The sequence below is a fragment of the Cyprinus carpio genome, chromosome A15 (assembly GCF_018340385.1).
Source record: "Cyprinus carpio isolate SPL01 chromosome A15, ASM1834038v1, whole genome shotgun sequence".
Taxonomy (NCBI): domain Eukaryota; kingdom Metazoa; phylum Chordata; class Actinopteri; order Cypriniformes; family Cyprinidae; genus Cyprinus; species Cyprinus carpio.
Window position 1 is genome coordinate 23,050,711 of NC_056586.1, and position 12,997 is coordinate 23,063,707.

Sequence of the window (12,997 nt, forward strand, 5' to 3'; positions counted from 1 at the left end):
TGCCGTCAGCGACAGTTTGATGTTAAAACGCTGTATTAATAAATTTGTTTCTTACAAACACACAGCTTTTGTCTTCTCCAGATGTTCACTGCTGGACTCGAGTGCTGTGGATTATTGTGGTGTTTCTATCAGCTCTTTGGACTCTCATTCTGACGGCACCCATTCACTGCAGAGGATCCATTGCTGAGACACTGATGCAATGCTACATTCTTCCAAACCTGATGAAGAAACAAACTCATCCTAATCTTGGATGTCCTGAGGGTGAGGACACTTTCAGCAAATTGTCATTTTCGGGTGAACTATTTCTTGAATATTAAAAATGCATCCGCTCGCTTCTGAAAGCCAGATCTGAATGTCAAGTCCCTTGTAGTTGCTGCGTTTGAGGAAACACTGACACATTAACTATTTTGCTGACATGTTGTAGTCCTGTCTAGTTGACGAAAGGCTTCAGTGTCTCGGCAGCTGCGTTGACAGTGAAGGCGGCGATGCTGATTTGGCGTTTGACCTCGTCCCAGGCCTTCTGCTGGTCCACCGCGTTCTCAATGTCAAACAAAGCATCATAAATCCCTGGGAAAGACTCACCCGCGTATTTATTGTGACTGCTGGGTGCAAAAATAATATGCCTGGAAGAGACGAGAGAGAAAAAGACAAACATCTTATCATACACAGGTAATACTTAAAGTGATCTCAAACAGCCGAGTGGTTGTTATTGTCGTAATGCAAGTACAGGTAACGTAAATATGGCATTTAACAGAGCACTGTGGGTTCTTCTGAGCTGTAATACTGCAAAACATGTGGTTTATGCAAGTGTAGTTACTCATTTAAACAAACCACTGATCTCAAGCATTAAACTTGAGTGTGTAACTCATCTGTTTCAAGCTATTTGTCATATTTTTGCCTGACAAATGATGCAATTGGGTTTGGGGTCAGTAAATAAAGAAATTTATATTTTATTCATCAAGGATGCATCAAAAATAACAGGAAAGACGTTTATAATATTACAAAATATTTATATTTCAAATAAATGCTGTGCTTTTTAACTTTCTATTCATCATGAATTCTGAAAAATAAAATGTATAACAGGTTTCAACATTGATAATAATAAAAGTTTCTATTTTTCTAATTTAAGATTTCATTTTAATTTTAGTTAATGTCTATATAGTCCTATCTATATAGTTTTTATTCATGTTTAATTATTTTAGTACAAGTTAAAGTAAATGAAAATGAAAAATGTATTTTTTGCAGCTAGCTGCACTGCAAAAAATGCTTTTCTTACTTAGATTTCATTGTCTTGTTTCCAACCAAAATATCTAAAAATTAAATCAAGAAGGATTTTCTAGACAAGTAAAAAATATTGTCTTGTTTTCAGAAAATACATGTCAAGATTAAGTGAGTTTTTGCTTGAAACAAGCTAAATAATCTGCCAATGGAGTAAGCAAAATTATCTATTTCAAACAGAAAACAAGATTATTTAGCTTATTTAGCAAGACAATGTTTTTTACTTGTCTAGAAAATCCTTCTTGATTTAATTTTTAGATATTTTGGCTGGAAACAAGACAAAATTCTAAGTAAGAAAAGCATTTTTTGCACTGTGAAATAAAAAATAAGTTTTAGTTTTTTTATTATTTTTTTTTTCAGTTAACATTTATATTATATCTAGCAATGATTTTTTTATTTTATCTTATGGTTTCAGTTCTACTTAACGATAATAAACCTTGACAAGCTGTCAATGTGTCTCTGAACATCACAATGTAATGTTTACCTGTAAAATGGTCTCCCAGGCAAACCCAGCGGATCAATAAAAGCTCTCTCTAAATACATCAGCTGATCATTTACCATCCGCACGTCCAGAGCACTGACAGACAGATACAGATAAGATAACAGGTGTAAGAAACAGGCATCATGTGCAATGAGTTGTGACAGGAGCACACGTCTTCAGCTAAAGAGACTCGATCAACACTGTGATACAATTCCAAACCTACAACAAAACCGATTCAAACCTAGTCTGAAAACCTAGAGTCATCCGTACTTAGAGGTGTCGAGCTGATCAAGTCTCTGATGAAAATCTCCTGCCGCAACCGTGAAGTTCTCGACTGCAGAGAAGAGAGAATCTAAAACATAAAGCATAAAGAAAGATGCTGACTGACAGGACACAAGAACAGTCAAGAGCTTTGCATCTGAAATGAAAACAGACATAGGTTATAATCATTAGAAGAGTTCTGCTGCATCCCGATTCTCACGCTTTTACCCTACACTCTTAAAAATAAAAGTTCTTAATTGGCATCTATGATGGCTTTATCAATGCACAAAAGGTTCTTCATACTGGAAAACAGTCAGTTAGAATGGTTCTAATAAAGAAGGTTCTTTGGGAAACCTGAAATGGTTCTTCTGTGGAATCACACACTTTTGGAACCTTTATTTTTAAGTGTATGGAACACAATTTTTAAGTGAACATTCTGATTTTTACATACTAAATGGATGGATAGTATCTAGTGTGACACACACATCCTGAGAAAGTGAAGCCAAAAATTCCGCCCTCTCCATAAAATCTAATGGAATATGAGTCAAACTAAATAATCAAATTACAATAGAAATAACAAATACCGAATGAGACGCTGTGCTGCTGCATGGCAGCAGGGTGCTTCAGTGCCAGCTGGTAGATGCTGTTGGCGTATTTGGTGAGAGACATGGCGTATTCCACACAGTCCAGAGGTAAGACCAGAGAATCAGCCAAACTGTAGATCAGTCCTCCTCGAACACGGGCCACGGCCTCCAGCCGGCGGAAACTCGGGTCGTAGAATCGCTCCACGATCTCGTAGGTCTCGTACACGCTGTGGTACACGGGGTAACTGCTGTAGCGCTCCGTTTTCTGGGGAAAGAGGGTGGAAAACAGTTTTTGTAATATCTTTTTTGGCTTTGCATAGATGCAAGTCTAAATTACTCAAACACACTCACTCTGTTTTTGGTGTATCTCGCTCTTCCAGATGCAATGCCTAATCTGATGAAATACGCTTCAAAATCACTGCCAGAGCCCAGTTTACTGATCCTACAGGGAGATCAAACACACACACACAAACACATGTTTCTTATCTCTAATCAGTCAGTTCATATAGATGATTATGATGGTAATCATCCTGAAGCCGCTCTTCATTACCACGGTGCATCTCTTTCTGTGGAATTGTCTCTTTTATGCCAGCTCTGATATAAAGTCATGCCCTCCTCTCCCTCCTCTGGACTCGAAACCTTCAGAAACACACTATTAACATCACTTGCATTCATATAGATAGATAGATAGATAGATAGATAGATAGATAGATAGATAGATAGATAGATAGATAGATAGAATCTCACCTTCTTGGTGATGTCATAAACCAGAGTGTGTAGAGAGGGAGTGCAGTCGACTCTCAGTGTGTACATACCTGCGCACACACACACACACACACACACAGTATCTAAACAAGAGACCTGAGTACTTACAGATGAGATCAATGCTGCTTTTACAGCACAGAGACACTCATAATGTGTGTGTGTGTGTGTGTCTGACCCTCAATAGCAGAGTCTGCATTGATGTAAGCCACAGCTCGCTCCTGCAGGACTCTGGCGTTATCCTGCAAACACACGTGTGCAACAATGCACTCAGATACTGATTTCGGATATTCAGTCATTCAGTCAATCGATGACACAGTCATTCATTTATTTAATGACATAAAAAAAAATGTTAAATAAGCATTTTTGCATTCTGCTGTTCATTAATTTAGTGGTTAATTAATTTGTTTATTTATCAGTCATTAATTTGTTCATTCAGACGAGCATTTATTAAAATTGATCATTCATGCATTTTTTTCTTCATTCAATCAATGATTTATTCTTTCATTCATGCATTTTTTAGTTATTCATTTTAGGAATCATACATTCATTCATGCATTTTTGTCATTCGTTCAACCAACATTTCATTAATTAGTTTATTTATCTGTCATTAATTTGTTCATTCAGTCATGCATTTATTTATTCAGCCGTTCATTCAAGTTTTTTTTTTATTTAACTTTAAAATTCATTCAAAATATTCCTTGATTAATGCATTTTTATTTCATGCAATTAATGAATCATTTATCTATTCATACATCTTTTCACAAATTCAATTAATGGTTCATTCGTTCATTCAATCAATCAACTGATCAGTGAATCATTCTGTTCATTCAGTGATTCACTGATTCTTTTGTTCAATGAAGAGTTAATTTTTCCATTGAACTGTTCATTAATTTATTATTTTTTTTCATTCAGTGTCTATTTAACTTGTTCATTCCCTCAAGCATTCATTCATTTGTTCACTGATTCATTCATTCATGTTTTTTTTTCATTCATTTAATCAATGATTCACTGATTCATTCCTTCCTTCCTTCCTCTTTTTTTTGTGCATGCATTCAATCAGTCGTTTATTCATTGCTTCATTAATGCAGTCAATCATTTATTTCTTCTTTCATTCATTCATTAATACCTCTGCCCATTCTGTGGATCCCAGCAGCCCAAACTCTTCTGCGTCCCAACTGGCAAAGATCAGCGTTCTCCTGGGCCTCCAGCCTAAAACACACACAGAGAATGGTCATCTTAATTAAACATCTATACAGTTACGCATTAAACTAGACGACACACACCTTTCTTCATGAGTTTTCCAGCCGCTCTCACGCTCTCGTGCACCACAGCAGCTCCTGACACCGGGTCGATCCCCCCGAACACCCAAGCGTCACGATGACCGCCCAGAATCACGTACCTGTCTGAACACACAAAGCCAGACTCAACTAGACAGAATAAAACAAAACTTCACAAACTCTTCGTGAACACAACTCCAAAAAAAAAACAGATAAGCAGGTGTCACCTGGCTCCACCGCTCCTCTGATCCAGCCAATCACGTTGTAGATACGGGTCACCTGATTGTTTGTGTGGATGTTCATTCGCACTTTACTAAAATTTCACCAAGACAAAATTCAAAAAGAATCAATACTTTCCAGTCTTTTACTTTACACTGCATGCATACATGAATAAAAGCATCTGCCAAATGCATAAATGTAAAGACAACCTGCTAAATGTGTGTGTGTGTGTGTACTGGTGTATGTGCTTTATGAGGACACAAATGTGTATAATGACATGGGTACTACAACATAAACATGGTTTATGAGGACACTTCCTGTGTCCCCGAAAACAAAAGGCTTAAAAAACATACAAAACGGTGTTTTATGAAATTTAAAAATTGCCAGTTGTTTTCTGTAAGAGGTAGGTTTAGGTGTATAATAAAATAGTTTTTTATTCAGTATAAAAACCATTATGCTTATGGAGAGTCCCCGTAAAACATAAATGCAAGTGTGTGTGTGTGTGTGAGAGAGAGAGAGAGATTGGATCCCTAAATAAAGGACTTTGCATCAAGCTGGCCGGCCTCCAGAGTTCATTACAGAACAACAACAGAGCCACAGAAATGTGTGTGATGTTGTGTGAATCTGTGTGTGTGTGTGTGTGCTGTGGGAAACAAATCATCCCTCTTTGAGAACGCAGATTGCACAAACCTCTCAGTCCTGCTGACTTCACACATAAAAATGTGTTAACCATTAGCAGGAGTGCACAAATATGTGAGTGTAAGCTGATTATGATTGTGTAACGCTTAAGTCACGCTTCATAACGGCAGGATCATAGGTTTTGGAGTTAAAGGTCAGGACTGTGATGGGTGTAATGTTCTGAATGAGGTTTTGACTTTGGTTTGGAATAGATAACTGACTTGACTGACTGAACATGAAATCACTGTTTACATCTTTAATAAAGATCCCTGATTTGACTGTGCATGATTCATCAGAGCGCATCATTCAACAGAGAATGATTTTGTAATGTTTCATCGAAATGTAATAACCTTTCTAATCATATCCCACATTTAATAATGCAATCATTTTACCACTAAATATTCTATGCATATTAGAAATCAAATGCATTGTAAGGCACGACACCACAGGTGATGATTTTGATCGTCACATTCCACCACATACATCATATTTCTGTCATGTTATGTTGAAATATGTTAATGAGGCATGATTTAATTAAATGTGTGATATCTGAATCAGTTTCCAGAATAGAACACTGGATAAAACCAGGTTTGAAATTCTTTTGACATATTAAAGGTTTTTTTTTTTTTTACAGAGGATTTCTCTTTTTATGACTCAATGCATGTAAGATTTGATAAGAGTCAGCCTTTACAGATATGTATTGTATTTTGAATTTACGGATGCAACTAGATAAAATGCATTAAAATAAACACTTATACGTGTATTTTCTCTCCACTAGTCTGAAAGAAGACTTGTAGTGGAAGCAAAAATGATCAGGGTGTGCTTGCAAGTGTCTTGCATTAAAAGATCAAGTGGAGGCTTTATTAAGGATTTGTCAGGAAGGAAGTCTCATACTTCTGATTTAAACCATCCATGAATCCCGGTCCGATTCGATACGAGACATTAAGGGCCCCTTTCCAGTTATCCGGCGGAAGAGGCCCTCCCATGTGCCTATAGGAAGAGACATTATATAATTATATAATCATATATATTTCAGGTGAACAAGAAACAGAATGTAGATGATGTCGCAATATTTTTTATCATTTAAAATATTTTATAATATATTTTAATTATTGAATAATAATAAAAACAATTATTATTACTTATGGTATTACTGAATGGGGAAAAATAGCTGATTGCATGCTTGATTTTCACATGGATGCTTGTTATAATTATTATTAAATATTATTATTATTCACAATGATTTATAATGATAACAATTAAATTATTCCTATATTATATTAATTATATATATATATATATATATATATATATATATATTTAATATATAATGAAATATACTACTGCAATAATACTATTCCTCTATAAAAAAATAGTATTTTTGTATATTAATAATAATAAGGATTAATTTCTGTTTATTAGAGTTGGTCTCAAATGTTTTTAGCAGCGGCCGACTCACTGCAGCAAGTGAACCGCATCATGATATCCAATGGGATGCACTGGAATCTTGGGAAGCCCCACTGCGTCCTCCAGACCAGATCTGTAGGTGTATTCTACGAGACATTCAGCAGACACAGTGATCAAGCCTGTAATCTCATGGAGAATCTCTGTGTGGCACAAACACAGACCTTTGGCAGGGTATCCAGGTGTGAGGGGGTCTCCCGCCCCGTTCAGATTCAGCACGTTTCCTCTCTGAGCGCCTCCTCCTGGCAGGTTCCAGCCGTCGGGATACGGCTCCACGCCGTTCGCACAGTAATCCGCAGGGTCCGAGAACAGCACGATCCCTTTCGCTCCCGCTAACATCGCGTTCTTCACCTGCAAACACGTGCAAACCAGTTCACTCAAACGCATTTTCTGTCTTATATAAAACATAAAATAACTCATTAAACATCACGTCCAAACTACTGAAACCTCACCTTGTTCCCACGGAAGATTTTGCCGTATCTAGCGATGAGGATTTTTCCTGAACAGTTTATTCCCAACTCTCTCTGCAGCTTAAAGAAATCCTCCGTCCGTCCGTAATTAACATAAACCAGCTCACCCTACAGTTCACAAAAATCTGATTCATTTTACTTCTGTAAAGTAATGCTGTTCAAAAACGGGCTATAGTATTTTTTTATGTTTTAGAAAGAAGACTTTTATGCTCACTAAGTCTGCATTTATTTGATCAAAAATACAGTAAAAACTGTAAAACTGTGAAATATTATTACGATTTAAAATAAATGTTAACAACTTTCATAAAATATAAAATATACTTCATTTCTGTGATGCGCAGCTGAATTTTCAGCATCATTACTCCAGTCTTCAGTGTCACATGATCTTCAGAAATCATTCTAATATGCTGAATTGCTGCTCAAGAAACATTTCTGATTGTTATTATTAGATTTATTTGAAAAAGCAATCTTTGAAACATTATAAATGTCACTTTTGATCAATTTAATGCATCCTAATTACCTTGAAACAGACGCCAAACGTTTAAATAGTAGTATAAGTTATAAATTGGATGTAATATTATGAAGACAAACATTTATTTTCAATAAGATACACTGATTAATCCAGCACAGTAAGACCGTAAACAGACTGTAAATTAGCATGTGTCAGTATTTGGCTCTGTGTGCATCACCTCTGGCTGTCCTTTCGCAGAGAAAGCACTGTAAGGAGGGACGATATCTGTAACATCTTCATAACCTTCAGGGACCGGCTCAGCAAGAGAGGTGTTAAAGATCTGAGACAAAGAAAGTGACATGTTTACCTCTATTATTTATTATATTATTATTTATTATGCACTGCAATCACTGTAAAACATCCATAGACACAGTCATGGACTTTAACCTGTCGCCATGGCAACCGTGCTTGAGCCGTTACTCGAGCCTCACTAGTGACAAGATAAATGACCTTAAAAACACACAGACACACAGCGAATCTTCTGCTGCCATGAGAGAAAGAACAGACCCACACTCTACAGGTTCAGGTTTGAACCCTCGTCATGATCTACAACCATTTTTGGCTGTTTAAAGCTCTTGAGTAGCTTTCGGGATTATAAAAAGTCACGTTGTATGTTCCTCGGATCATTGTTTTAGTGTCTTGAAAGCAGCACATAGATGGTTTACTATAGAACTAGAGGATATACTTTAGTTTATATCTTAAAAAGGTTCTCCAATGACATCATCAGGCTTTGTTTGTTCTAAACATTCTATTTAAAAGAGGATTTAAATGAATGGAATTTTCTTTTAAAAGAGCGCAGATGTGTGCAGTCTGGAGAAGTGCATGTGGTTTTGCTAACTAAGTGCACTTCATAGTATATGCAAACTACTGGTTGACTGATAAGGGTTTTGCAATGTCTGCTGCAACAGAAGAACTGCCAAAATTACCCCCCATATGATTGTAAAGCACTTTGGGTGTACAGCAATACACAATAAAGCACTATATATATGCCTCATTCACTTCATTTATATTTTATGCAATTACTGATTGATCACGCAAGTGCATACGGTCACTAATAATTTCAAAAGCCTTGTTTCTGTGTGTTTGGGTTCTGGCTGTCAGTATTTACCTCATTTCCCAGGTGGTCCACTATGGAGATGTAATTGGGATTTGTTTGATTTGGGTATGACAGCAGCACGTCGTATGGCACCAGCTCCACTGAGTCCAGCCCAAACTCCATCCATTCGGCCCGGATCTGCTCCGCCAGATCCAGATTCTGCTGCGTTCCGGCCAGGTGGGGCAGCCTTGTGAACTTCCTGTTTAGGTGAGACACATGAATTATGACAGACATGCTCTAGATCTGGAGACTAGGTTAGCAGGCTGTATGTTTGAGAGTGGCACACATAGCAGATATGCACTTCTAGGAATAGTTGACCTAAAAATTAGGCCATTCAAGGTTGTTCGTTTCTTCATCAGAGCAGATTTGAGGAAATTCAGCACTAAATTGCACTTGCTCAGCAATGGATGCTCTGCAGTGAATGGGTGCCGTCAGTCCAAACAGCTGATAAAATATCACAATCATCCAAACAACTTCAGTCTACACTGTTCATAATCTATAATAGCGCTTCCTCCAGTGAAAAGGTTGTATCTCACATCAAAATCCACCCACATATTTGTTTAGGAGTGTTTTTGGCTTGTAAACGGTGCTTGATGTGTGCAGATTTCTCTCCTGATTCAGACAAGACCACTTTTACACCGGAGAAGGCAATATTGTGGATGGACTGGAGTGGTGTAGACTACTTGTGGATTATTGTGATGTTTTTATCAGCTGTTTGGACTCTCATTCTGACGGCACCCATTCACTGCAGAGGATGTGAGCAAGTGATGCACTGATAAATTTCTCCAAATCTGTTCTGATGAAGAAACAAACTTGTCTACATCTTGGATAGCCTGCTGTGTTTGAGTAAAGTTCCAGCGAATGTTCATTTTTGGGTGAATTACTGCTTTAATGATATCATGCAATAACATCAGGAATAGTTTATTTAGGGCATGTAGACAGCTAGGCAGTGTTTTCCCACCTGAGATGGTGTTTAATATTCTCTGCCTGCATCTCATCTAGAAAGTCGTGCAGGAAGCTTTTTGATACATGTCCATGATTGACAGTAGTAGGTCGAGCAAACCAACCTAAAAACAGCAGTTATGAGAAACAGACACCTGTTACACCAAACCACGTTTGAGCAATATTACTGATTAATCTTCACAGGAGCAAGAAATGATGAATCCCTAAAAGTGTCCAATATCACAAATGCAAGCAACAATAAACAAAGCGATTACAACACAGCGGGTTCCTACACCTTATATTGAATGAATTTCCATGACTTTGTGAATGCAAATGTGGTTAAACATTCGCATTCTATGCAATATTTATTATCCAAATATTAACAGAAAAAAAAATTACATTGCAAAAATAAATTTCCATTACTTTTAAAGATTATAAAATGTTAAAATTCTGATATTTTCAGGTTTTCCGTAATTGTGTAACACATAATTCTTCTTCAAGACTGTAAACATTCATATCCAAAATAAAAACCTAAAAGCGTTGTTTTAGATAAAGATTTATCCATCAGAAGTGAATGGGGTCTCAGTATAGTCACACCTGTCCTGAAGGCAGGTATCAAACACCTGAATTTGACCATAAGCAACTAAGAGCAAATAAATCCACCAGTTAATGCTGAATGTGAAGGATCACAGTATTTAACAATTTTGACAAATTTAACAAATTTATCAACTATCTTCTGGTAAAATTATGCGCCGTGGACAGTCTAATACAACTTGATTCAACAGTGTGGCATTGTTGGTAATTATAAAAACTTTTATAAGGTAGAGAAACTCACCAATAATAAAGCCAATCAAGAAGAAAGCCGTAATAATCGTTAACCGGCAGATCCAGCTGATTAATTTATCCTCAGACCCCATTTGATTAAGCGTCGCACATAAGGCGCTGAAAGTTGAACTAATTCTAGGAGAGAAATATAGGCGGGTCTTGGCTGGCTTGTGTTCATTATCATTGCAACGAATCGGTTCGTTTGAGTGAAAATGATTCACCAATTCGCTTGATTTATTAAGCAAAATAAAGTTGGCGTGCAAGCATTTTACGCGTTTTTTCTGAAAACAAACTACATAAGCTAGACTAATCTGGTTTGTTCTCCCAAAATGGCCAAAACTCTTCTAAGATATCAAACCTTGACCATTTGAAACCAGTTTGTGAGCAGAACACATTGCGTTTAACTGGTGTTGTTTTTTAGAAACGTCTGTTTTTCACTCTTAATCACACTGATTCAGTTACATTGGTTGTTTCAGACGGTATTTTTTTTTTTGTGTGTGTGCTATTCTAACACATTGCCGAAGGTTGTACTCTAAAAGTGTCTGGCTTGCAAAAACTTTGATTGGATTCCATCGAATCATTCAAATGAAACGATTCAAAAGAATGATTCTAAAGATTCTAAAGTCGCCGGTTCAGTCAGTATTCACTGTCTGTAGTTCACAGACGTGCACATAGTGACTCCTAAAACAGAATTTCAGTTAATCTATAATAATGTTAGTAAAAGTAAAGTTTAAATGCACATGAACTGAATTAATTTGGTTTGCAGCGGTATGTAGTAATAGCCGCAGCTGCGTTGCTCAATCGCGAAAAGGCGCTCGGGGGGTTGAGGAATGTGGGTTGCGGTGTGGGTGAGGGGGTTATTGTTTAGTTTCTTTCTTTTAAAGTAAATTTACAGGCAGGGCACGTAGCTGGACGCGTGAAATGAAAATAGAGCTAAACATTTCGACGCTGCCACTCGCTCAGCAACAGATGGCGTCGTTGGCCCATGTTTTGATTGTTCATTGATGTTCATTGATTCATTTTATCCGACACCAGGGTGCTGATTAAATCCCTCCAAGAAACAAATGTTTGGGTCCTTATACATGTATTTAAATAAAATAAAATTTAAATAAATAAACAACGTTTCAGTAGCCACAAAAATAAAAGAAAATAGATACAAAGTTAACAAAGAAGTCACAAAAAAAAAAAAAAAAGAAGTAAGAACTCCTGGCAAGAACTCGCGCAGCTGCATTTTGGACTAACTTTAACTTGTTTATTGAAAATGCAGGACAACCAGCTAGTAGGCTAATGCATTACAGTAATCCAGTCTATTCATGAATGCATGAACTAGCTTATATGCGTCAGAAACAGATAACATATTCTGTAGCTTAGCAATGTTTCTGAGGTGGAAGAAGGCTGTTTTTGTAACATGAAATATGATTTTCGAAAGATAAGTTGCTGTCTAATATAACACCCAGGTCTTTAACTGCAGATGATGACATAGTATCCTAGTTGCAAATTTTATTCTAAGAGTTTCTGTGTGTTGGTTTGGTCAATATAATAGTAATACCCAAGTCTTGTCTGAATTGAACAGGAGAAAATTATTTATCATCCAATGTTTTATATCTTTAATACATTCTGTCAACTTGTACAGTTTAGAAAAAATTTCATCTGGTCGTGATGAAATATATAACTGAGTATCATCTGCATAGCAGTGGAAACTAATTCCATGTTTTCTAATAATGTCGCCAAGTGACAGCATGTTTATTGATAGTAATAGGGGGCCTAACACAGATCCTTGTGGCACCCTATATCCAAAGTAAATAATAAGACAAGGCTTTAGTGTTTTTACTCCTCAATTTAGCTTTCAGAAAGTGTTTCATTCCTAATTCTATATGTATTATCATTTTAAAAGTAAATAAATATTATAAAGCTAGATTAAATAGATAAAAGACTTTAATGTTTAATTGTAATGTTGTCTTGAGAAAGCCCAGTAAGCCGAGAAAGAAGTAAATAGATAGACAGATAGTTTGTCGATGTCTTTTAATTTTTTCATAAAAACACTTTGTGTATTTGCTCTATAAATGAAATCTAATGTTGTTTTTTTTATTAGTAGTAAAAAACACTCATTATTTTTTATTACCCAGGGGCCAGTTGCAAAAACATA

The 12,997-nt window shown here is 36.5% G+C and overlaps 1 protein-coding gene across 1 annotated transcript; it reads right to left on the reverse strand.

The window, feature by feature from the left end:
• Window positions 1-229: 229 nt before the first annotated feature.
• LOC109077076 (glutamate carboxypeptidase 2-like) lies at window positions 230-11,004 on the reverse strand. The gene is made up of 19 exons (XM_042771586.1): window positions 10,862-11,004; window positions 10,046-10,151; window positions 9,097-9,283; window positions 8,167-8,268; window positions 7,460-7,585; window positions 7,172-7,358; window positions 7,003-7,096; window positions 6,438-6,533; window positions 4,874-4,959; window positions 4,653-4,772; window positions 4,496-4,578; window positions 3,545-3,608; window positions 3,352-3,419; window positions 3,155-3,243; window positions 2,956-3,046; window positions 2,605-2,869; window positions 2,030-2,111; window positions 1,763-1,855; window positions 230-623 (listed from the first exon to the last, which is right to left on the reverse strand). Exons 1-19 carry the CDS (start codon window positions 10,941-10,943, stop codon window positions 431-433), a joined length of 2,214 nt encoding a protein of 737 aa, XP_042627520.1. The 5' UTR covers window positions 10,944-11,004; the 3' UTR covers window positions 230-430.
• Window positions 11,005-12,997: the final 1,993 nt, after the last annotated feature.